The sequence below is a fragment of the Bufo gargarizans genome, chromosome 3 (assembly GCF_014858855.1).
Source record: "Bufo gargarizans isolate SCDJY-AF-19 chromosome 3, ASM1485885v1, whole genome shotgun sequence".
Taxonomy (NCBI): domain Eukaryota; kingdom Metazoa; phylum Chordata; class Amphibia; order Anura; family Bufonidae; genus Bufo; species Bufo gargarizans.
In genome coordinates, this window is record NC_058082.1 from 303,271,862 (window position 1) to 303,297,089 (window position 25,228).

Here is a 25,228-nt window from a genome sequence, read left to right on the forward strand (position 1 = left end):
ATCTGGAGTTCTGGATTGTGGTTTTTGCACAACATAAATTGCCGTCTGTATATTTTCTAGGGTTTACCTGGTCAGTCAGGCAGTAAAGGAGAAATTGGACAAAAGGTTTGTAGTTGATCTGTTTATATTTATCATGTCTGTATTCTAGAGTGAGAAAAAGTCATTTCGCAGTAGCATGTCCTTGTAGACTTTGCATGGTTTATTACTATGTCCGCTTGTTATTAAGTTTAAATCATTCTAGAGACCTTACTTAATATTTGCAGGGAGAGATAACACAATTGTTGTGACCCCTGTTCTTCTGTCCTGTTACTAGATAGGGCTCCATCTCTTACCACCAAAAACTTTAAATTAATGGTAGGCAACCTTGATGAGATAGAGAGCTACTATAAAAATGTATTGCTTTGCACATACTGTAGGAAAAGTTACCTGTCACATTATATATGTGGGTAGCAGGTTCTAGAACAGGAGAAACTGAGTAGATATAATGTTTTGTGGGGAACAAATCAGGAAAAAAGGCTAGTTTCACACTAGCGTTGTTGGATTCCTGCAGGCAGTTCCTTTGCTGGAACTGCCTGCCGGATCCGGAAATCCATATGCAAACGGATATCATTTGTTTCCGGATCCTGATCTGTCTGACAAATACATCGAAATACTGGATCTGTCTCTCAGGTGTCATTCGGAAAAACGGATCCGGTATTTATTTTTTTGCACATTTTTAAAGGTCTGCGCATGCTTAGGAGTCCTGTGGGTAGCCCTTCTCAGTGATTTCTGTGTGCATAGTCATTTAGGGAAGTCAGTCACTGATTAGGAGCATCCACTGGACTCTCAAAGGGGTTGTCCAGCTATTACTGCACAGCTGAAGTGAACAAGGCTGAGCGGCTATACCAACAACTTGTAAACAGATTCTGTTTTTGGAAGACAACCCCCTTTAAGCATAGAAACAGCAAATATTTAAATTATTCAAAGAAATGACAAAAGCATTATTTACACATAGTGTACTGACATCACACATACATTTCCATTTTGCAAACATTTTCTTCTAAAACATGAAAAGATAAACGTTATTCAGAACTTTTCATACCTACAATAAATTACTTTTGCAGCTAAAGTGGTTACAGATCTCTTTCAGACATAACATACGTAAAATAACATTTGTATTATTGGACTGGTAGTAAAAGAGTTGTCTAATTGGTGACTTCATAAGGAGAGACCACAATTGACTCTGACCCGGGAAAAGTATGGGCATCCATTGATTTCAGTCATTGCTTTGTATTATTTTATTAGCATAATAGTATGTTAGAGGTTCCCTATGATCACCTTGTCTGCTGCTTTGTGAGCTGAGCTGCTGTAGTCCACAGCAGCCAAGCAATTTCCTTATATATAAAAAACATCTTCATCAATGCTACACTTAATGAAGACCTTGAGCATCTTTTCTTAGAACTCATTAATCTACTCCTAGGTTAGGTTTTATTTTGGAAATAAAACCTAACCTAGGAATGAATACAGTTAACTGGGTGTTAAAGGGGTTGTCCAGTTTCAGGAGGAAGCCAGACAGCCCTCAGGATCATCCTGCAATAAAGAACTGGTAAGTACTTATCTGGCAGATCTCGCTCCACCGCTCCAGTTCTCTTGCCTGGGCTCTATTTACCTGGCTGCATCGGTGACGTCACATCGACAGCACGTGACTGCTGCAGCTAATAACTGGCCTCAGCAGTGCATTAAAGAAGCCAGTGATTGACTGCAATGGTCTTGTGTTGTCAATTTGATGCCAGGAGATCTAGAATGGTGGCATGAGATCTCTGCCAGGCAAGTATTTCCCAGTTCTTTATTGCTGGCTGATCCCGAGGGTTGTCCAGTTTCCTCCTGAAACTGGACATCCGCTTTAATGGGGCATGTCTCTATACCCTTTAACACTATCCAATCAGTGCTGACAGTGTCGGAATGTATAAGACACACTTTTTTGATCAGGACAATGGGAACTCTCAATTGTTAATGTATTCCGACATTTCCAGGTTGAATAAGGGGGGAACAGAACAATACAGAATTCTAAGAAAAGATGCTGCAGAATCATTATTTTGTAGGAATACAAGTATTTGCTAAGCACGCATAACTTTATATTATACTAATCTTAGTAAAAATCCACTGTGTCATCATTTTATATTTAAAAAACTGCAAATTCCAAATTGTCAATCCTACTCTGAGCGCTGCAGGTTTCGGGTGTGGGGGGTCCTGTTTACACCAAGTTTCAATTTCCAGGGTAAAGTAGAAACCGCGCTGCTCCCAACAAATGCAAGTCCGACCACTCCAGAAGATGTTGATACTCGACAATTCAACCAATCACTGTTTGACCAGCGCTTCAAGTCGCACTTCCACCTGTCCCTCCTGTAGATGGTTAGATAGATGAGCAAGGGATAATGAAGTACCGCAGTAGATCTTCTAAAATCAGCATTTATTATACTCACAAGATCATAAAAGATACAAGCATAAGAAGTGTTCAGAATGGTCTCCCATCTAGCGGCCTACCCGGGTTTCACCTTTGCTTCGTCAGGGGCGTACGCCCCACCTTTCAGGGATGTATCTTTTATACGCACATGAGAGTTACTCCTTCCTTCGCCTGTCTAAAACCATCTCCATCCACATATCTATTCCAATTTCAATAAAACATATCCATAAATAAACTTTCATCATTCTTACACTTAAAATGATTAAAAACATGATAACTATTGATAAAATCTATCCATCTCTTGCTTGTCTCTACTATTGCTACGTAGGTTGATCAATGGAAGACCGCTTTCACCTCCCCTTCATGGGCACGTTACCACACACGACCAATAAACAGTTACTACTACAATCCATTCATAAGGCCCACTTCACCTCCCCTTCTTGGTCACATGGCTAGAACATCCAATTAATGGTTACTACTATAGTCTCATTAATGTGAGCACGTTGTCATCAAGCCTAACTTTAGTGCTTCACACCATTCATTCATAGGGACATTGTACCATCATTTCGGGTTAGTGGAGCTACTCCAATACCCTCCTCACATAATTCATGTTAGGCAATGTTTTAGGTCAAATTCCATATTTAGTCCTGAGGGCTGTAAATCCACTCTATCTCGCAGCGATTAATCTTGGCGATTGGATCCTCCCTTCGCCACTTGTTCACCACTCGTTCCAATCCCACAAATTTTAGACCTGATGGATCCTTCTTGTTGCATTGTGGAGTATCGACCTCTTCTGGAGTGGTTGGACTTGCATTTGTTGGGAGCAGCGCGGTTTCTACTTTACCCTGTTCATTTTATATCTATCTACAACATTTAGGGGTTTTAAGTGTAATACTGAAAATTACTATTTAGTCACAGGATTAGCCAGGTGGAGGATAAGTGATAAAGATTTTGTCTGTCAATGTAGTAACGTTATGAAACCTGACAAAAATGTAAATGGAAATATTAATCTTTTTAATTAATTAGTGAAAAGTTCTTTGACATTGTGGAGGTTGTTAATAATATTATACATTCCATGTGAGACTGTGAACTGTAACCTGCCGTATGCTTGCTTCTCACAGGGAGAGCCAGGCTCTCGTGGAGAACCAGGATTCACTGGAGCACCTGGAAAGCAGGTAAGCTTATTGTTTATTCCTTTCACAAGAAATTGTCATCTAGAGATCAATTTATCCTGAAACAGTTTTTATGAAAAGAATTACATAACATTATGTTTTATGGCATAATAAAGCTGGAAATACATTGTAGTTTATTTGTATGTACTAGGGAGAGATAGGTCCGCCTGGAGAAGCTGGTCCCAGGGGCATTGTTGGAGTAAAGGTAAGTGAATTAAATACATTACTCTTCTTCTTGGCATCATTTTAATTACTGCCTTTATACTATGTCACGACAATAAAGACTGATCTTTCCTCCATTGGTCCTTTAAAAGAGTATAAATATCATTAGAAGAAAATGGTGTAAATGTCATTGCAAGCTAATATGTTTGTCTCTGTAGGGGGACCGTGGTGAAAGAGGACCAGTTGGGCCTGTCGGAGTGGATGGGAAAGTCGTAAGTATATGTTTACATGAATGGAGAATGACAAATCTTGACATGATCTGATGAGATCCTTGTCTATGATAACGAAGCATTACATATAACTGTATTGGTCAACTGAGATAGATAGATAGATAGATAGATAGATAGATAGATAGATAGGATATAGATGGATAGATATGAGATAGAGTGATAGATATGGTCTTTTTCAAGGTATTGCACCAGTCTTTATTTGTGTGCTGCTCTTCAACTTTTTTCTTACATAGATAGATAGATAGACATGAGATGGGTAGATAGATATGAGATAGATGGATCGATAGATAGATATATCGACATGAGATAGATGGATAGATAGATATGAGATAGATAGATGGATAGATAGATATATCGACATGAGATAGATGGATAGATAGATATGAGATAGATAGATGGATAGATAGATATATAGATAGCTGGATAGATAGATATATAGATTAGGTAGGAGATAGATGGATAGATATGAGATAGATGGATAGATAGACAGATAGATAGACATGCAATAGACAGATAGATAGACATGAGATAGATGGATAGATAGGTAGATATGAGTGATAGATAGATAGATAGATATGAGATAGATGGATAGGTAGATATAAGTGATAGATAGATAGATATGAGATAGATGGATAGATAGGTAGATATGAGTGATAGATAGATAGATAGATAGATAGATAGATATGAGATAGATGGATAGATAGGTAGATATGAGATGTATAGGTAGATTGATAGGTAGATGGATAGGTAGATAGATAGATAGATATGAAAGATAGATATGAAAGATAGATCTGAAAGATAGATCTGAGATAGATATGAGATAGATAGATCTGTCTGATCTCTGCCCAGACTTCACCTCCATGGAGGAGGAAGAGAGACTCTCCATACTGCTGGGGGAAGAGGAGAACACAACGGCCATAGCAGCACAATATATTACTGCCTGCCATAGACTGAGAGAAGCCTGATATACCATGGACTCCTATACCCCCACCCTGGACGTGTCCCCACCCCCAACCCTACCCAATTATTTACCACTTGCTTTGGCAATGCTAAAATGTATTTAGTCCTGCCAATAAAGCTGATTTAATTTGATATGAGATAGATACATAGATAGATAGAGAGATATGAGATAGATAGATAGATATGAGATAGATGGATAGGTAGATAGATAGATATGAAAGATAGATATGAGATGGATAGATAGATAGATAGATAGATAGATAGATTGAGATAGATAGATAGATAGATATGAGATAGCTAGATAGATATGAGATAGATGGATAGATATGAAAGATAGATATGAAAGATAGATATGAGATAGATGGATAGATAGATATGAGATAGATAGACAGATAGATAGATAGGTATGAGATAGATAGATATGAGATAGATGGATAGATAGATAGATAGATAGATAGATAGATAGATAGATAAGCTCGGTCTGCCGCTAGCTAGCTCTGCGCTCGCTCGCTGGCTATCGCTATGCTCGCTCGCTCGATAGCTCGCTCGCTCGCGCTCGCTCGCTCTCGCTCTGCGGTCGCTGCTCTCTCGCTCTGCCCGCTCGCTCTGCCCGCTCGCTCTGCGCTCGCTCGCTGGCTCGGTCGCTCTCTCTCGCTCGCTCGCTGGCTCGGTCGCTGGCTCTTTCGCTGGCTCGCTCTGCCCGCTCGCTCTGCGCTCGCTTGCTCGCTGCTCGCTCTGCGGTCGCTGGCTCCTCGCTCTGCGCTCGCTCCCTCGCTCTGCCCGCTCGCTCTGCCCGCTCGCTCTGCCCTCGCTGGCTCGCTCGCTCTGCGCTCGCTCTGCGCTCGCTCGCTGGCTCGGTCCGCTGGCTCTTCGCTGGCTCGCTCTGCCCGCTTCTCTGCGCTCGCTTGCTCGCTCGCTCGCTCTCGGTCGCTGGCTCGCTCGCTCTGCCTCGCTCGCTCGCTCTGCCCGATAGATATGAGATAGATGGATAGATAGATAGATATGAGATAGATATGAGATAGATAGATGGATAGGTAGATGGATATTTAGATGGATAGATATGAAAGATAGATATGAGATAGATTGATAGATAGACATGAGACAGATAGATAGATCGATAGATAAGTAAAACGAACTCCACGGCACTTACAAAAACAAGCATGCCTTTATTCACCAAATAACATCGACGTTGGTTATCACTGCTTAAAAAAGGTTCCATTGAGCGGACCGAAACGTCACTGTTAGGCCTCATGCACACTACCTAACATCCGTGGCCGTTGTGCCGTTGTGCCGTTTTCCGTTTTTTTCGCGGACCCATTGACTTTCAATGGGTCCGTGGAAAAATTGGAAAATGCACCGTTTGGCAGCCGCATCCGTGATCCGTGTATCCTGTTCGTCAAAAAAATATGATCTGTCCTATTTTTTTGACGGACAACGGTTCACGGACCCATTCAAGTCAATGGGTCCGTGAAAGAACACGGATGCACACAAGATTGGCATCCGTGTCCGTGATCCGTGGCCGTAGGTTACTTTCATACAGACGGATCCAAAGATCCGTCTGCATAAAAGCTTTTTCAGATCTAAGTTTTCACTTCGTGAAAACTCATATCCGACAGTATATTCTAACACAGAAGCGTTCCCATGGTGATGGGGACGCTTCAAGTTAAAATATACCATCGGATTGGAGAAAACTCCAATCCGATGGTATAAAAGGGACTCCAGACTTTACATCGAAAGTCAATGGGGACGGATCCGTTTGAAATGGCACCATATTGTGTCAACATCAAACGGATCCGTCCCCATTGACTTGCATTGTAATTCAGGACAGATCCGTTTGGCTCCGCACGGCCTCCAAAAATCAAGGAAGACCCACGGATGAAAAAACGGTCACGGATCACGGACCTACGGACCCCGTTTTTGCGGACCGTGAAAAAATACTGTTGTGTGCATGAGGCCTTATTTGCTGAAAAAAGGCATGCTTGTTTTTGGAAGTGCTGTGGAGTTCGTTTTACTTATATGGTTTAGTTGGTGGATCACCTCTACAGCCGCTGGCACTCCATTTCACTTTTTTACTGCTGTGCTTCCTGCCTTTTTTTTTGCTTTTTTGTAGATAGATAGATATGAAATATAGATATGAGATAGATAGATATGAAAGATATATATAATAGATAGATAGATAGATAGAGATAGATATGAGATAGATATGAGATAGATAGATAGGCGATAGATAGATAGATAGATAGATATGAGATAGATAGATAGATTGATATGAAAGATAGATAGGAGATAGATAGGAGATAGATGGATAGATAGATAGATAGATATATATGAGATAGGTAGATAGATGGATAGATAGATAGATAGATAGATAGATGGGTAGATAGATGGATAGATAGATGGATAGATAGATAGACAGATAGATAGACAGATAGATATGAGATTGATAGATATGAAAGAAGATAAATAGAATTTTTGCATAGTAAACATTGAATCTTTTTAACATAAGTTGCACTGTAGTGCAGATATGGTTTCTTTAGCATGATGCCTATTTTATGTTGTAGTGTTCTTCTCCACTAGAGGGCACAACACAGTCAATTTTAACATAACCAAGATTATCTAAACGATACACAGCCTACTTATATGTGCAGTTCGCACCTACACTTTAACTTTTTTTTTTACTGATTTAAGTGTGAAGGTGACTAAGTATATTTGTAATATTCCTTATGAACAATAAACTGAAATACCTCTGCCTTTATGGTGAGAGTCAGGATGTATAGAATACATGAAATGATAGAACTATATAGACTAACACATTTCTAATGTACAATATATGGTTATAATAAAGGCAGAATATTTTTTCCTATCATGAACTATTGTAAAATATGTTGATCCTTTACACTTATACAGTTCAAGTACGAAGTTAATAAAATACTAATTTGCTCCCTTGTAGATGTTAATGAGGACTTTTTGTGGACTATGAGTTACTGTCATCTGGGTAAGATGACAGAAAATGCAAAAGCTCCCTATAGGGTTGCAAGCTATGGGAAGATGCTCACTGCTTGTACCTTTACAATCTAGTGGTCATAAAAGCACCTGCATTAAAAAGAAACACATGTGCCCCAAGAAATACCGGAGGCTGTTACTATTCCAGGGCCAGTGTGGCAGATGGAGGAGGCCAATCTGAGACTGAGCTATGCGCTACTGATCTTTCAAGTTTTAGCGGTGAAAGATGGAGAAATGTTACAAAAATCAGACAGGAAGCTTCACTTCTGTCCTAGAAAAAGTAGGATCTAGGGAGGTAACAGATATACATTATTTTAATTTAGCATCCAGTAATACCAAATGACTATAATCTGACACCAGTTGTAAAAACTTGGACTAGTTTAACACTAGCCTGATGAAGTCCATTGTATCCGGCATAGCTGGACACTGGCCATTGACTATAGGGTGACCCGGCGTGGATCTGGCCTGTTTCCCGCATTAGTGCCAGGATTCGGCCAGAAAAAAACAGTGCTTGCTGAAAACAGAATGGATTCCCACCGGGTCCCAATGCGGTCTCGTGGTGCTCTAGCTGTTTCTAGCTATGCGGGACGTGATGAACTCCGGTGAGCTGCAGGATTGTTTTAAACACCAGTGTGAAACTAGACTTACAATTGTGCTATTTTCCAAGTCCTATGATATGACAACAAAGACCTGCAGAAGAAAGTCATTGGACGTGCAGTGATAAAGGCTGGTGCTATTGCAAGATAAATGGCGTGCAACATTGGATCTAATGACTGTCAATGGTGTTGCAGTGTGACATGCAGTATGCCGCACCTGCGATGCCACTGACGTAAAAAATCCAGACCCGATAGATTTTTTTGTGTTGCAGGTCACCAGTCTTTTCACGCAACTTTTACTCTATTAACTTTAAGTCACATGTGTCACGTGACTTTTCTGTGACTGTTTTTTACAGCCAAATCCCAGCTCTAAAATAGTCACGCAACAGCAAGATACAGAAAAGTTGCACATATTTTTTGTTATGTGACTTTTCTGAGACTTGCTGTCGCACAACTCCTGTCGCTGTGTAGCGCCAGCCTCACTGTGCAGTGTGGTTTTGTATTAGGCCTCATGCACACGGCCGTTGTTTTGGTCCGAATCCGAGCCGCAGTTTTGGCTGCTCGGATGCGGACCCATTCACTTTAATGAGGCCGCAAAAGATGCGGACAGCACCACGTGTTGCTGTCCGCATCCTTTGCTCCGTTCCGCCCCAAAAAATAACCTGTCCTATTCTTGTCCGCGCTTTGCGGACAAGAATAGGCAGTTATATTAAAGGCTGTCCGTGTCGTTCTGCAAATTGCGGAACGCACATGGACGCCATGCGTGTTTTGCGGATCTGCGGTTTGCGGACCGCAAAACACACAACGGTTGTGTGCATGAGGCCTTAACCTGATACTGTGGCTAATGGCCACAGAGGGCAACTGATAGCACTGAATGACTGTATCGTACAAATGATGATCCCATTATTGACTGATGATTGATCAATTCTCGAGCTCAAAGTGACACAGGATCTTGTTCTGCGCCAAATCAAATTGCTTTCTTTTTGCTTTTTATTTTATTAGGGAGCAAAAGGTGAACAGGGTCCTCCTGGCATACCAGGACCACAGGGTATTCCTGGAGTAAAAGGAGACAAGGTAAACACATGGTCATTTGGGATTATTTGGAATATAAGCAATCTCTCTGTTTTCTTTACTCTTCCATTATTTAAGACTGAAGGAATAGTAAATAAATACATCCGAATTCCAGCTTTTTAACTGGGTTCAAAAGAGAGGGGAACTTAGACTGTGAGCCCCATTGGGGACAGTGTGATGATAATGTCTGTAAAGCGCTGCGGAATATGTCTATGCTATATAAGTGCGTAAAATATATAAGTGCGTAAAATAAATAAATAATACTATCATATACCCTCAACTGCTAGATGTAGCTGCTGATGCCAAGTTTCCACTACCCCAATTATGGCTTCTTTTATTCCTCAGGGCTTCCCAGGAAAGGTTGGAGGAAAGGGCGACGTGGTATGTATGCTTGTATGGATGTTTACCAACTATATGGTTGGCTATATGGTCTTGGCAGATCTTATTACTGCCGTCAAGTATCATTATTTTCTTTTCTGTTCTTAATGTTACAGCGGCACGTAATGCTAAAAATTGCTGTTTGCTTTTAGGGTGATCCAGGAGTTGAAGGTCTAGCTGGAGAGAAAGGAGAAAAGGTGAGGTATCTTACTACATGGGTTATTTTACTGCATGCAAGGAGTGTGAAGCTGCATGACCTTACCCTGATAATGCTCTGAATACAAGTCCAGTACAGCGCCACCATTGGTCAACATTACAGAACTGTTCTTTAATCTATTCCTGTTACCTAAAATGCAAGCTTTGCGAGTCATTTTGGCAATGGGGGAGGGGTCACAAGGTAATATAGTAGGTTATTGTTATATCTGAAATATGTGTTATATGTGAAATTACCAAAGTGATCCAGTGGCGTGCCTAGGGTGTTTGGCACCCAGGGTGGGTCCTTTGTCTGGCACCCCACCCCCCAATACTTTTAAAAAATGGTACCCCCTTACAGTAGGATTGCCTTCATTGTACAACCTTCACAGTAGTTTTGTCTAGATATGTGCCCCCTCACGGTAGTTATGCCCACACTGTACCCCCTCAGTATTTATGCCCTTACAGTAGTTCTGCCCTCATTTTGCCCCCTCACAGTAGTTATGCACTCTCTGTGCCCTTTTCACAGTAGTAATGCCCTCTTTGTCGCCCCCCTCAAAGTAGTTATGCCCTCTCTGTGCACCTTTCACAGTAGTAATGCAGCCCATTGTGCCCACTCTGTGCCCCATAACAGTTATGTGAACCTCCTTCACAGGAGTAATGTCCTCTGTGCCCCCTTCACAGTAGTACTGCCCATCACATCACTACTGCCCATCACTAATAATGAAGACCAACTGTCATAAGCGATGGCTTTCCAGATCATCACACCAGCCGTTGAGGCAGTGTGTCACTCCACAGAAAAGGCAGGAATGAAGCGCTTACCATGAGGCCTCCATACTCGAACCAGATTATTGTGGGATCACAAACAGAACCTGAATCCCTCACTAAAAATAGTATGGTTGTAGTCCATAGCAGTTTAAGTTTCTTGTTCACAACACCACTGCAAGCAAAGATGATGGTGACTAAGCACTTGGAAATGGTCCAGGCAGAGACAAGGATGTGTAATGAAGGCACCACCTGTGTCTGGATCGTGGACAATTAAACTGTGCAAGCTGCTCGTGATTGTTGGCAGATCAATAGATTCTCTCTAATGGTGGTCTGTCTGGGCCATCTGCTGCATGCTTGTCAAGTGTGAGTGGCCTCACGTAACCACTGCTCCCAACAACTCCTGACAGCTAAGCCTAAATAGCAGGCAGTTCCTCAAAATGATCATCCTGGTTCTCGCAGTCTAATTATGTTCCCTCTCACAAAGTCTGTCAGCTGAGGAAATGTCTTTGAGCGCATCATATGGCATGTTTAGCAGTCATCAATCTGTCATCAAGGGGTGCAATACCCAAAAGTAGTCTCTGAGAGCCTTTTATAGGGCAGCACAGGAAGCACATTTACGCCCTCTTGTGGCAAGACCCAGTATCTAATCAGACCTACACCTGTAATCATTTACATATCTGCCTGAGACAGCAAAGTTTTGCAGAAATCCGATATTTCTTTCTGGGTGTGTTATTTTTTTTGTCAATGAGTGTATCTGTCTGTATATGGACAGTACGTATGGTATAATTGTGATATGATATTATTTATAATATAATCTCATACCTTACTGTACCAAGTGCCAAAAGATATGACTGCATCAAAGGCTCTTATTTAACAGTCACTAAAAGGAAACCTTTGTCACTGGGTTTGGGGCCACTAAACCACTAGTGTATCATCATGTGGCTGAGATTTACTGTGCAAAACTGTGCGACTTATGCCAAAACTGTCCATTTTTGTACATGTGCAGTAAAAATAAAATAAGTCCAGGCTCATCTCCAGCCACATTAGGCACCGAAGCACTGAGCAGATGAAACGGCACTGTACAGATGAAGCTTCTTAGCACATGCAGGTTTGAAATGCTAAACTCCAGCTACATAATGACATGCTGGTGGCCCCAAACCTGGATACAGGTTTAGTAGGCTGTTTGGCTACCTTCACACTAGCGGTTTTGCTGGATCCGGCAGGGTTCAGCAAAAACGCTTCTGTTTCCAATAATACAACCATCTGCATCCGTTATGAACGGATCCACTTGTATTATCTGTAACATAGACAAGACGGATCATGAACTCCATTGAAAGTCAACGCGGGACAGATCCCCATTGACTTGGAATTGGGGGTCATGCCGGATCCATCTTGCTCTTCATCCCAGCACAGAAAGAAAACTACAGCAAATTGCAGTTTGCTCTCCAGTCTGGGCATTATGGAGCATTCCGTTCTGTTCAGTTCAGTTTTGTCCCCATTGACAATGAATGGGGACAAAACGGAAACGTTGAGACCCTATGACGGAACTCAATACCGGAAAACTTAAATGCTAGTGTGAAAGTAGCCTTAGATATAGGTAGCAGTTGCAATAAGGGGCCCATAATATCACTAGCCAGAGCTTTGTGAGTAGGTGTAGATAAAATCCAAACAGCATTTTGTTGAACTTAGACTATATATATATATATATATATATATATATATGTATACGGTAGTTTTAGAATATATGCATCATTATGTGTATCTATTAGTTTATAGGCCCAGGAAAACTTTTGGAATTCATATACTGTAATAAAGAACATGCTCAATGTTCACAAAAAATGGCTCAAGAATGTATATCTGTTTTTTTTAGGGTGACTCTGGTGAACCAGGCCCCAAGGGCCAGGTAAGTTTGTCTAGTTATCTAATGTTTTGTTTTACTTACCGTTGATAGCCTGCGGGTCTAATGCTGTCTTATGCTTCTCTACAGCAAGGTGTACATGGAGAACTTGGTTATACAGGACCAACAGGAGATCCTGGCCAGTTTGGAATACAAGGTCTTGCAGGCCTACCAGGTCCAAGAGGACTTAATGGAGAGAGGGGTGTCCCTGGGATGCCTGGACGCCCAGGAGTTCCTGTGAGTAATATCTAAATGTTCTTAAATGCCCAAGACGATATCAACTTAAGTGATCACTCATAAATATTAATTTCAACTGTGAGGAAGCCAGACGGTCATGTCTAGGACAATCAAATCTCAAAGTGACAACATGACTTTCACAATATTCTGCCTGCTAAGGTTTCAGTAATATGTTTTATTTCAGGGAAGAGATGCAGGAGATCAGCACATAGTCGAAGTTGTTCTGAAAATGTTGCAAGGTGAGTATTTTTAAGATAAGTCAGATACCAAAGAGTCAACAGAGAGTGTTCTGATGTTAACCACTGTTACAATGAGCGATTAAAGGCTGCCTCGAGTCACCTTTCTGCACAAATGCACGTGACGGTGTGCTGTCTGTATTTTTTGCGGACCTATTGAAATGATTGGGTCCTCATCCATTCTGCAAAAAATGCGGATTGGATGCAGAGCAAAAATACGATCATGTGAATGGGGTCTTAATAGAATTTTCCTTCTATTAGTGGACCATCCAACCTCAATGGCCTTATCATTCTTTGGTACTATGTAGTCATAGTCACCTATGCATTCACACTACGCAAATTGGGTTATTTATATTGTGCAGGTTTGAATGTTTTTCTAGTAGTTTGTCTTTATGACAGCTTTACACATAGAATTAATAGTGGATGTGCTGGTGAGTGATGGAACGTAAGCGCATTGAAGGCACAGCTGCCAATTGCTTGTCTCCCAGTCATTTGTATTTATTTTGCCTTGTATTTAGTATTGATATTTACTAGCTTCATGTTAAAATATGAAGGGTGATCAATGCCATTTGCCCTGAAGTAGACCCAGGGAACACCATAATATTTTAAGTGCTATTTTTTTGTTCACAGAGCAACTAGCAGCAGTAGCTGTCAGTGCCCAGAGGGAAGCCCTTGGTGGAGCTGGAATCATGGGACCACCTGGACCTCCAGGTCCAGCAGGGCCACCTGGAGAACAGGGAGAACATGGACCACATGGGCCTCGGGGTATCCCTGGCATTCTGGGTGTTATGGGCCAAATTGGAAATACAGGACCTAAAGGTTTGTAAAGTTATGCACATACAATTGGCAACGACCAATTAACACAAAAAGAGACCATTTTTTAAAAATTAAATTATAGCATGTTATAATATACGTAAATAAACCTGCATGTGTTTTCCTGTCTTCCTAGCAGAAAAGGGAGAAAGCTGAGTGAGCAGATACACTCTAGAGAAGTTACATGTATTTTGTTCATTTTGTTTGTATGGTTACTCCCGCATGAGCAATAAACAGCATTCAACTTTTACTTCTTTAATTTGCATTTGCACCAGACCTCCTAATAGGAAACCACTCTGGGAAAACCTCATCAGTTTCAGTTCAGAAAGTACTATGCTGCTATGTGATATCAACAAGTTTCAATATTTGCATACCGTTAAAGACTTTACTGAATTCTTCTAGGTAAACGTGGAGAGAAGGGAGATCAGGGAGAAACAGGCCGTGGACACCAAGGTCTTCCTGGACCTCCTGGAATTCCAGGTGAGACTGATACAGATGTTGTTTGGTCTGATTATACTTTAATTGTTCTGAGTACTTTCTTTGCTGACTGTAAATGTTAATCTGATCCAATACATCAGACCTCACCGGGAATATATTACTTTTATAAACCCCAATTGTTTACAACAAAGTGATAGGAAATGTGGCATTGCACATAATAGAGAATTCTCTTTTCTTCAGGTCTCCCTGGCATTCCTGGTCAGGCCATTAATGGAAAAGATGGGGAAAGAGGCCCAGAAGGTGCTGCAGGACAACCTGGTAGACCTGGCTTGCCCGGACCAAATGGTCTGCCAGGATTTTGTGAAGCAGCAGCATGTTTGGCAGCGTCTGCATATGCCCCAGCCTCTCTGACTGAACCTGGCACCATCAAAGGTTAATGATCATACAATTCTCAAATATTCCCCAGGACAGAAGAGATGAACTGAAAATTTCAGAGTAACATCAAATGAAGCCAATTTCCTGCTGGATGGGCCCACACCCCAAATAAACCACCCCAACGGGTCCTTACAGCAGAGAGGACGTTATTGTGAGCAACAGAACCATTAACTTTGGGAGGAACATGAGAGAATTTCTAGAATTCATTGTAATTTCTTAATCAGTGAGCATGTACTATCAACCACTTTCCTCCTAAACACTGACCTCAACACTATCCTTTCTTTTCCACATTCTTTGGATAATTTGGGATGTATCTGACTTCAATGATGGCTTTTGAGAATGTCTTTTCACCGACACCAAGTCATACTCAACATGGGACATATAAAGCAATGTATATGGTAACTCAGATGTCCATCCATTCTTCTCAAGGAAGGGAAGATCAGATATTCCCTAACCCTAATTGTCAGTGTTACAAATGGTTATGGGGTTTGAATTTTGTTTTGAAAAAAAAAAAAATGAAAAAAAAAAAGAAATATAGTGTTATGGCTGGTTTTGCTTTATTTCTGTGGTTTTCATTTGGCCATATGTTAGATAATCTTTTGACACAGACAGACAGGTCACAAGCATCCTCATTTTATCAGGCGGTTCATGGACTAATAACAAGGTTTATTTAATTAAGGCTGGGGCTACATGGCAATCTTGGCTGCAACACATGTTGCACGACAAAGGACCACTGCGTGACTGCGACCATCGCAAAACATTCAGCAGTGTTGTGAGTTGTGCTAGGAGCCCATTCAGTTAAATGGTTGAAAGCCTACAGCATAAAATATTTATTGGTTAGCAAAGGTTAGCACATTATCTATGCAGCAGTCTGAAGAGAGTTCTCCTTCAATGTAAGGCGGCTTTGTATATTTGCTAGACTGTGAATAATATTATGTAACTGATCTTACGACTTCTGATGTGACTTGTCCTTCCTTGATGTGATGTGCCACAGGCCTGGGTTCTCAATGTATGTGCTTGGATGCTTTTCTCTGTCTATGTAAAGCAGCAGCGTCTTTCTCAATCTCTTGCTAATGTTGCTTTAGTGTATGTCTTGTCATGCCTGTCACCATGTTGTCCCTTGTGTGTGTTTCTTGTCAGTAGTGTGTGCAATATTGTCTATAATCTATCTTTTATGTTTGTGTTATGTGTGATGCTTCCCTTACCTGTTGTCAGTGGTATGTTTTCGTCTTGTCTCCTTGCCGTCATTCTTGCTTCTGTCCATGTGTATATAGAGCTATGTGTTACAGTGGCTATGTCTTTCTTGCAATGTTGTAATAGCGTGTGTTGTCCATTTGTGTAAAGTATTGAATCTTCGTGTCTGTTTTCCATGTTTGGAACATATTAAAAATGCTTCATGTCTGTAGTTCTTTGTCTATTTAATGTGCTTCAGTTTGCTTCGGGGTGTTGTTTCTCCTGCTTCTAACGCTGGCCATATACATTAGATAGCTGTGTACTGAATGCTTGTTTGACTGTCTTTCCCAAGCCTTCAAACACATTCATGCTTGGCTAGGCCAAGTGCGCATGTGTTTTTAATAAGGAGAGGAGAGTAAGCCTCTGACAGAGACCTTTGCTGGTGGCTTATCACCCTTAAAACAAAAGGGCAAGCGGAAATCCAACGGCCGATCCTTATGCCCTCCAACATCTGCCATTGGGGGAGAGTTGGAAGGGCCCCATACACATTACATGGTCAGCCAGTTTTGCCAAAATTGTGATATACGTATTGGGGCAGATTTACTACCGTAATACTATAGATGGAGTTAACTTATATAGGCCATCTAGACCTGCACCTGATTTATCACAGTGGCTCAGGCTGGCTGGTTAATTTGGTGCAGGTATAGAGACTTTTGCCTAACTCTATAACTATTGGATGGCTCACTTTGAGATATAATTTTATGCAGGAATTGTAGTGCACTTTTGGATCAAAGCACCACATCTTAGGCTATGCCCCTTTCCCAGGAAGCCATGTTTCCCTCCTTTTTGAGCTTGCAGAGTGGACCCAGCAAGCATGTGGAACCTGCAATCCCTTAATTTCATGGTGGCCGCTATGACACATAACAGGTAGCATTTAGTGTTGGGTTCCCGTCTTACAGACATCTCCTTGACGTGTGGCAGATGGGCCCAAATAATTTTGTACAAAATCTATTTCCCAAGAATATTTCCCAGAATATTTTCTATTACTATGGCATTATTGTACTTTATTTGGTTTGCAGAGTGCTGTTGCATCGGTTTTTTTTCCTTTGTATTTCTAGCCATGGCAGTGTGCACCTGCGCATTGGGATGTGCTGACTGACCCCCTTTCTCCTTTTTGAGCAAGTCAGAAAAAATCTGTAGAAAAGCTTAGTTGCGCAAAATTGCAACAATTTGCACCACTTGTTACACAGATTCTAGGCGCAGACACATTATCTGGGCCAATGTGTATGGCCAGCTTTAGACAAATGATCAATGTACCTGTTTCCTGTTGTCTTCATGTGTTCAATGTGTTTGTGTGTCTTTGTTACAATTACATGTTTTTTTTGTTTGTATGTTATGTGGGAAACACAGAGCATGTACTGTATTTGGTGTATAAAGTTGCTTGAAATCTCCTGCCACTTTTCTTTTCTACTGTGCTACAAGGCGCTTATGTCTTTATACATCTGTTTGGCATCTTCCCCTTGTTGGTTCACTACCTGGCTATTGTCATGTAGATTGCCCTTCCTGTATCATTGTGTTTGTGCCCATGGCATCTGGTGTAGGCAAATTCACTTAATGTCATTGTATATGTGAAATCCATGGACCATGCTTGTATGTTACAGTATAATGTGTGAAACAATCACTAGGTTCAGGCATAGGTCATATTTCTGCCAATATATGGTATGTCCCATGAAAAGAGAACTAGTAGATGTTACTCATTTACTGTAAAACCAAAATGGTCAGGGGTGCCTATGTCCTAGGTATATAGTGAGAGGTGCTCAGTGACCTGGTGTCTGTGTAGTATATATGTCCTCAAGTAGATACTAAATGATGGAAGGTTAGTCTACTGAAGTCTGTGTTTTAGGAGGTCAAAGGTAAATGTTCTTCACTAGGCCCCATTGTCATTGACATCTATTTTAATGTAATGTCTGTTTAATATAATGTCTACACTCTGCACAATTTTAAAATTTACCTCACCCTTCCCTCTTTCCTTTACTAGTTTCTCCAATGAATTTGTAGGTAAGGCCCTTCTGACAAAATTCATGTTTGTTAAACTGTAATTTAAGTGTGTTTGTGTTATATTTCCACGTCACAATACATGCAATGTCCATAGCCGAGTGGTTGTACTGTATTATGCCACCAAGGCCTTAGTTTAATGTTCCTCTAAGTGTAAATCTATGTAAATGATTATTTTATAAATAACTGAAAGAATAATTTTTGCGCAAAGAATAAAGCAAGTTGGGGTGTAGTTTTTTTTTCTGTGATTGCTGTGAGTTGTGCTTTTCAGTGTTTAGAACTTTTCTATTTTAGTGGACGCAACATTTTGATTGTATTAGGACACTCATTTAGCCTCATTATGATGAATGGAAGCCTACATGTATGTTTGAAGTATGACCTGGGAGCTTTTCCAGCACCTATGGCGGGCGGCAGATTAAGTACAAAATTGGCCGTGGGCCGCTAACTGAACTTGGGCCCCTTTCTTCCATTTTCCAATGACCATCCCTCCTTCCGTGTCCTTCCTTATAGGTTTTTTTTTTTTATCCATTCATCTCACAACCGTACCCTCACCATATTCTATGTAACACCACAGATAAGAAAAAATTACTCTGTGAGTACAGATAATGCAGTAAATGTTACCTGCAGTCCTATGTAACACAATAGATAACACAGTGATAACTCTCTTAGCGCAGATAATCTAGAAGTTGAGTAAGGTAGTCAGGAGTACTAATCCAGTAAAAAGTCATAGTCGACACTACTGCTCACCTCAGTGGATATGATAAGACTTGTTGTTCCACAATGACCATGGGTGCTCAGTGCTCAAGGAAGATGCTGCGATACATCCAAGTTAGGAAGAAACAGCACAGCACTTGCCTTGGGACAAATTCACATTCTTTTATTTGCTCCACAATGGGTACATATCATGGGTATAACTTGATACATATAAGGTAGTCAGGAGGACATTCTTAGCAGAGCTAAAGGCTATAGCTGTCTCCTGCTTTTTTTACGCTGCTGTGGCCTCAGCTGTAAGAGGAGGACACAACAGTAGTGTGGCAAGAGTGAAGAGCCGGCACCAAGTCTGAGCCCCTCACAGAACGTCCTGGCGGATGTTATATGACATGTGGGCAGCCCTGGGCTGCCAACGCAAATGCCCCATTATGGTCCGCCATTGCCTATGGCACATGTAGATTAGTGATGGACAAACATCGGCCCCATTCACTTTTATGGCAGGCGAACCTGAAAAACCTTCAGGTCATATTTGCAGCCACCAAATACTTTCTAGAAGTGCACAAATAGTCCCACATCATGGACAGTGACATACCAGAGGGGTGTCAATGGCAAAAATTCCCACAAAAAATATGTAGTTTAATCAGGGGCCATTTTTATGCATCTTAAAGGGAAACTTTCTAAAATATTCCATGCTGGAGCCTAGAACAGTTTTATTTTAGGCCACGGGAGTACGGGCCCCGAAAATTAGGCATTCTCCTGACAGAAAAGAATAAGTGATTATGTGTCTGGAGGTATATTAGATGGTCAGTGGATAACAATTTTACTGTAGGCCAGTGCAGGCCCCAAAAATTAGGCATTTACCTGACAAGAAAGAACAAGTGATTATGTGGCTGGAGATATATTAGACAGTCAGTGGATGACAATTTTACCGTAGGCCAGTTCAGGCCCCAAAAATTAGGCATTCACCTGACAGAAAATAACAAGTGATTATGTGTCTGGAGGTATATTAGATGGTCAGTGGATAACAATTTTACTGTAGGCCAGTGCAGGCCCCAAAAATTAGGCATTCACCTGACACAAAAGAACTAGTGACTAGTGACAGAAAAGAACTTGTGGCTGGATGTACACTAGGCGGTCACTGGATGAAAAATTTACTGTAGGCCACTGGAGTAGAGACCCCAAAAATTAGGTATTCACCTGACAGAAAAGAACTAGTGATTATGTGTCTGGAGGTACAATAGGCAGTCACTGGCAAAATTTTTACTGTAGGCCAGTACAGGCCCCAAAAATTAGGCATTCATCTGACAGAAAAGACTTGTGATGATGTGGCTAGAGGTACAATAGGCGGTCACTGCCTAAACATTTTACTGTAGGCCAGTACAGGCCCAAAAATTAGGCATTCACCTGACAGAAAAGAACTAGTGATTATGCGTCTGGAGGTACATTAGGCGGTCACTGGCTAAAAATTTTACTGTAGGCCACTGGAGTAGAGGCCCCAAAAATTAGGCATTCACCTGACAGATAAGCTCTTTTACATAAGACAAGGACCATTCTTTGTTATGGGTTGTGGCGGATATGTGTGGGCTGGCATGAGGAAATTCAATTACACGTGGTCATCATAGGTCTTGAATTCCTCTGAGATCAATGCCTCATTTATTTTTAGAAATGTGAGGTAGTCCACACTGTCATGAGCTAGGGGAGTGCGCTTATTGGTCACGATCCTGCTGCGCTGAACGTCCTTTCAGACAGGACACTCGAAGAGGGGCAAGCCAAGAATTCCATGGCAAATTGTGCCAGCTCTTGCCACAGGTCAAACCTGCACACCCAGTAGGCGTTCCCTGAGGCTGGATCCGGAGGGCGGCTGTCGATGGGTTGGCTGCAAGAATGATCTCATATCCGAAGTGACCAACACATCTTCAAACCGCCCTCTTCTTGCATGCGCTGAAGGATTAGTACTCGCAACAGTTTCTCTGTGGGTGGAAATTCCTCTGCCAGCTCCCACAACAGCAGAATGCAGCATCTCTCTCGCAGCAAGGCCTGGAAATGCTGCATTCTGACAGCCCTCTGTGATGCTGGTAACATGTCCGCCATTTTGTGTTTGTAGCGGGGGTCTAAGTAAATTGCCATCCAATACTGGTCTTTTCCCTTTATGCTTTTTATACAGGGGTCCCTCTTCAAACACTGGAGTATAAAGGCCCCCATTTGCACTAAATTTGAAGAGGTAGAGTGCCCTGGCTCCTGCTCATCGCCTAGGAGAATTTCATCCTCGGTCTCCTCTCACCAGCCATTGACAACACCAGGAATCCCCGAAAACCACAGACATAAGGTGGATGAGAGATCCGCTGCTAAACCACGCCAGTTCTGCTTCCCTCTGGCTTGGAGGAATGGCACGGCAGGCTGCGTTACTGCTGTGTTCTGCTCCAGACTCAATGTGCCCGATATAGAAGCTGAGAGCAGACCGGTGCGGGCGGCGTGTGGAGCTAATTTTGTACTCATTTATTGTGGGCTTTACAAAGTTAAAATACCTTTGAAAAATAATTTCAACGGAAAATATTGCATTTTGTATGCATGGGAGCACATTCCTGCTCTAGACGAAGAACCAAAGGTGTCTAAGTTGATTTGTGTGTTGCCCCAGTCTGGTGGGGGCCCATTGCTGGGAACACATTCCTGCTCTAGACGAAGAACCTGCTGCTGTCAGAGGCGTCTAAGTTTATCTGTGGTGTTGCTCCGGTCTGGTGGGTGCCTATTCCTGGGAACACATTCCTGCTGCAGAGAACCTGCTGCTGTCTGTCCTCATCATGCAGAGTTATGTGTAGGCCTTATACTACACCATTACCTTTAACTGCTGCTGTCTTTCCTGATCCTGTTGAGTTATGTGTAGGCCTTATACTCCACCGTTACCATGTACCTGATGCTGTCTGTCTGTCCTGACCCTGCTGAGTTACATGTAGGTCTTAGACTTCACCATTACCTTTCCCCACTTCTGCTGCTGTCTGTCCTGATCCTGGTGAGTTTGCCATGGACTAAAGAGGCCTTACTGCAACCTTATTGTTTAAAATTACATGAAAACATAACAGTATTAAAAAAGTACGCACACGATTTAACTAAAAAAACTATTTATTCAAAAGTTGGAGCCAAACATGGCTTTATGGCAACTTTTTAAGTAGCTCGCGCAGTTCACACAACTCCTGCATCTTATTTAGTTGCAGCGCATCAAACTGCTGCACCTTCAGTACAAGCTTCCGCTGCTCCTCGATCTCCTGCAGGTTTTTCTTCTTCTCCTGATCCATCTTGTTTTACATTTACTGAGTACTGTTTTGTTAGGCGTAAAAAATAATGAAAATTACTTGCAATTCAGATTAAGAGGCGATTAGTGCATTGTGTGTAGTATTTGTTTAAGCACTGCCGATTTGCATCTCAATTTGTTAGTTAATGATATTTATGCTAATTGTATAGTTGGTTAGTTAGTGATAGTTAATTAGAGTATAAAAGTATTTATTTGGTTAGTTAATGTTTTTTATGTAGATTACAGAGTTAGTGTCCAGTGTTGTTTTCTATTACTGTACTTTGTGTTGTCCCCTCATTGTTGTCCGTTTTAGCAACTTCCCGACCAGCGCCGTAATAGTACAGTGCAGTGGGATGTGACTTGCCACCCAGCGCCATACTATTATGGCGCAATGAACACCCGGCCACCAGGCATAATCGTTCGGGAACCAGGGTGAAAAGGCTGCTCTGCAGAGCGGGCAGCCATGTTAACTAAGGGCTGCAGGAGGTTTTTCCAGCCCCTTGCAGCCCCGATCCCTGCTATTGGCTAGATTCCTTACACATGCGCATCGCAGCTCCAGAGCTGCAGGGGGTGGGGGGGGGGGGGTGGTCGGTGTTATGTGGCAGTGGCCGACGATGAAAAAGTCATTACATGTCTGCACCACTGCAATTTAACCCCCTTCATGCTGAAAAGAAAAAAGACGAAAAGAAGAAGAAAGAAGAACATCTGGAATTGCTGCACAGATTAGTTTTTTTAATTTGCAGCTGTTCCAGATCATTCCAAGCTGAAGTCCCCCAGACAGCAAGAAAGGGAATGACCCAAAAGAGATGCAGAGTGTGTTTTAATATCTGCCAAGTTCATCCTTCATGCTCCCTGTAATATTTCCACTTTATATCTCTGATTTAGTTCACCTCGCTTGTATATCCACTTTCCAACAACCAATACATCATTTTTCATGTGAGACAACTGTTAGGTCAAATTGCCCTTTACACCCCTTAAAATGTTTGTATGGGGGTGCTCTTTCCGAAATGGGGTCACTTGTTGGGGGTTTTCATTTCTGGGGACCTCAGGAGTTTATTTAATGCGACATGGCACCTGAAATACATGTCTGCCAATTCAGGCCTGTCAGCAAAATTCATATTTGGCAGTTTTACTCTAGAGCCCTGCCATGCACCCGTATATCATTTTTTGAACACATATGTGAGGAAAATGGGCTGCATTATGTCCGGTAACCTTTTGTGAAAGTTAAAAATGTGGGTGTAAATAATTCTGTGAAATGCCTGATGGGCCAGAATGCTCAGTATATTCCTTGAGGGGTGTAGTTTCTGGAATGGAGTCACTTTTTGGGGTTTGCCACTGTAGGGCCATCTCAGGGTGTCTTCACATGCGACATAGCTCCCAATTGCCATTGAAGCAAAATCCTCTCTATTAACGCCATATGGTGCTCCTTCCACTCTGAAGCCTGCTGTACGGCCATACATCTGTTTTTGAGCACACATGGAGTGTTTTTGTAAACTCCAGATTCAGGGTATTAGATTTTGAGTTTGTTTGGCTGTTAACCCTGGATGTGTTTCAGAAAAATTTATAAAAATGTAAAATTTGCTAAAATAAGTGATTTTTTTAAATTTCATTCCCATTTTCATTTAATTCTTGTGGGTTAACAAAGTTTGTAGAATCAGTTTTAATTAGCTTTAGGGGTCTAGTTTCTAAAATGGGGTGATTTACGGGTCGTTTACACAATGTAAGCCCTAGAAAGTGACTTCATAACTGAACTGGTCCTGAAAAAATTGGGGTTTGGAACAGGTCTTAAAAATTTTAAGATTTGATTCTAAACTTCTAAGGTCCTTCCCCCCCCGCCCCGAAAAAAAAAAAAATTTTTCAAAAAGATCCAAACATTAAATAGGCATATGGGGAATGTAAAGTAATAACTATTTTTTGAGGTATTACTATCTATTATAAAAGAAGAGAAATTGAACATTGGAAATTTGCTAATTTTTCCCAATTTATGGTAAATTAGGTATTTTTTATGAATAAATATTTTTTTTTATCAATCATGAAGTACAATATGTGATGAGAAAATATAACAATGGCCTGGATAAGTAAAAGCTTTTTAAAGTTAATACCACATAATGTGACACATGTCAGATTTGCAAAAAATGGCATGAGCAGGAAGTTGAAAACTTGCCTGGGGTAGAAAGGGTTAATGTTTCTGAATATGTTATGCATACAGAATTATATTGCTGTGTGCACATATTTACCCTCCTAGTGGGGGCTAATGACATCCTCCTCATCATAAGCTCTGGGGGGGAAACTGGCTGATGGGAGGGTCCGGCCTCTTCCGCCGCCACCTCCACCACTTCGCCAACATCAGATGGGGGGACATCCACATTCTGGGAGGGCCCCGCCTGCTCTCCCTTCTCCCCCTCTACGAAGACCTTTACCACCTCAAAATCCTCAGTGGAACGCCTGTGGCAGACTGAGGGAACGGGAACCCCTGTAAAATCTTCTAAAATAGCCAGAGATTTTCCTGGCCAGCCGCAAGACGTCCTGGACCCTGGGGTATTGGGCAACGAATTGCTGCACGACAAAGTTCAGGACCTGTGCCATGCACAGCACGTGTGTCATTTTGCCCTGTTTCAGCGCGCTCAGCAGATTAGCACCATTGTCGCAGACCACTTTACCAACTGTCAAATTAAGCGGTGTTAGCCAGTGATCGGCCTGTGACCGCAAAGCTGAAAGCAGTGCAGGACCGGTGTGGCTCTTGGCTTCCAGGCACAACAGCCGCAGCACTGAATGGCAGCGTCTCACCTGGCATGTCGAATAGGTTCTGGGGAGCTTGGGGGGCGCAGCAGAAGAGGCGGTAGAAGTGGAAAAGGAGGAGTCAGCTGAGGAGGAGATGGAGGATGGAGTAGGAGGAGGAGAAGAAGAGGCAG

At 41.8% G+C, this 25,228-nt stretch overlaps 1 protein-coding gene across 1 annotated transcript in view; it reads left to right on the plus strand.

Moving 5' to 3' along the window:
* COL9A2 (collagen type IX alpha 2 chain) overlaps positions 1–15,093 on the plus strand; it is a 50,129-nt gene extending 35,036 nt beyond the window's left edge. Inside the window, exons 18-30 of the mRNA XM_044285629.1 lie at positions 61–105; positions 3,565–3,618; positions 3,767–3,820; positions 3,996–4,049; positions 9,629–9,700; positions 10,043–10,078; positions 10,228–10,272; positions 12,906–12,938; positions 13,023–13,169; positions 13,354–13,408; positions 14,036–14,224; positions 14,621–14,698; positions 14,897–15,093. Coding sequence (XP_044141564.1) covers positions 61–105; positions 3,565–3,618; positions 3,767–3,820; positions 3,996–4,049; positions 9,629–9,700; positions 10,043–10,078; positions 10,228–10,272; positions 12,906–12,938; positions 13,023–13,169; positions 13,354–13,408; positions 14,036–14,224; positions 14,621–14,698; positions 14,897–15,093 — 1,059 coding nt within the window. The remainder of the gene's footprint in view (positions 1–60; positions 106–3,564; positions 3,619–3,766; positions 3,821–3,995; positions 4,050–9,628; positions 9,701–10,042; positions 10,079–10,227; positions 10,273–12,905; positions 12,939–13,022; positions 13,170–13,353; positions 13,409–14,035; positions 14,225–14,620; positions 14,699–14,896) is intronic.
* The last annotated feature ends 10,135 nt before the right edge of the window (positions 15,094–25,228 follow it).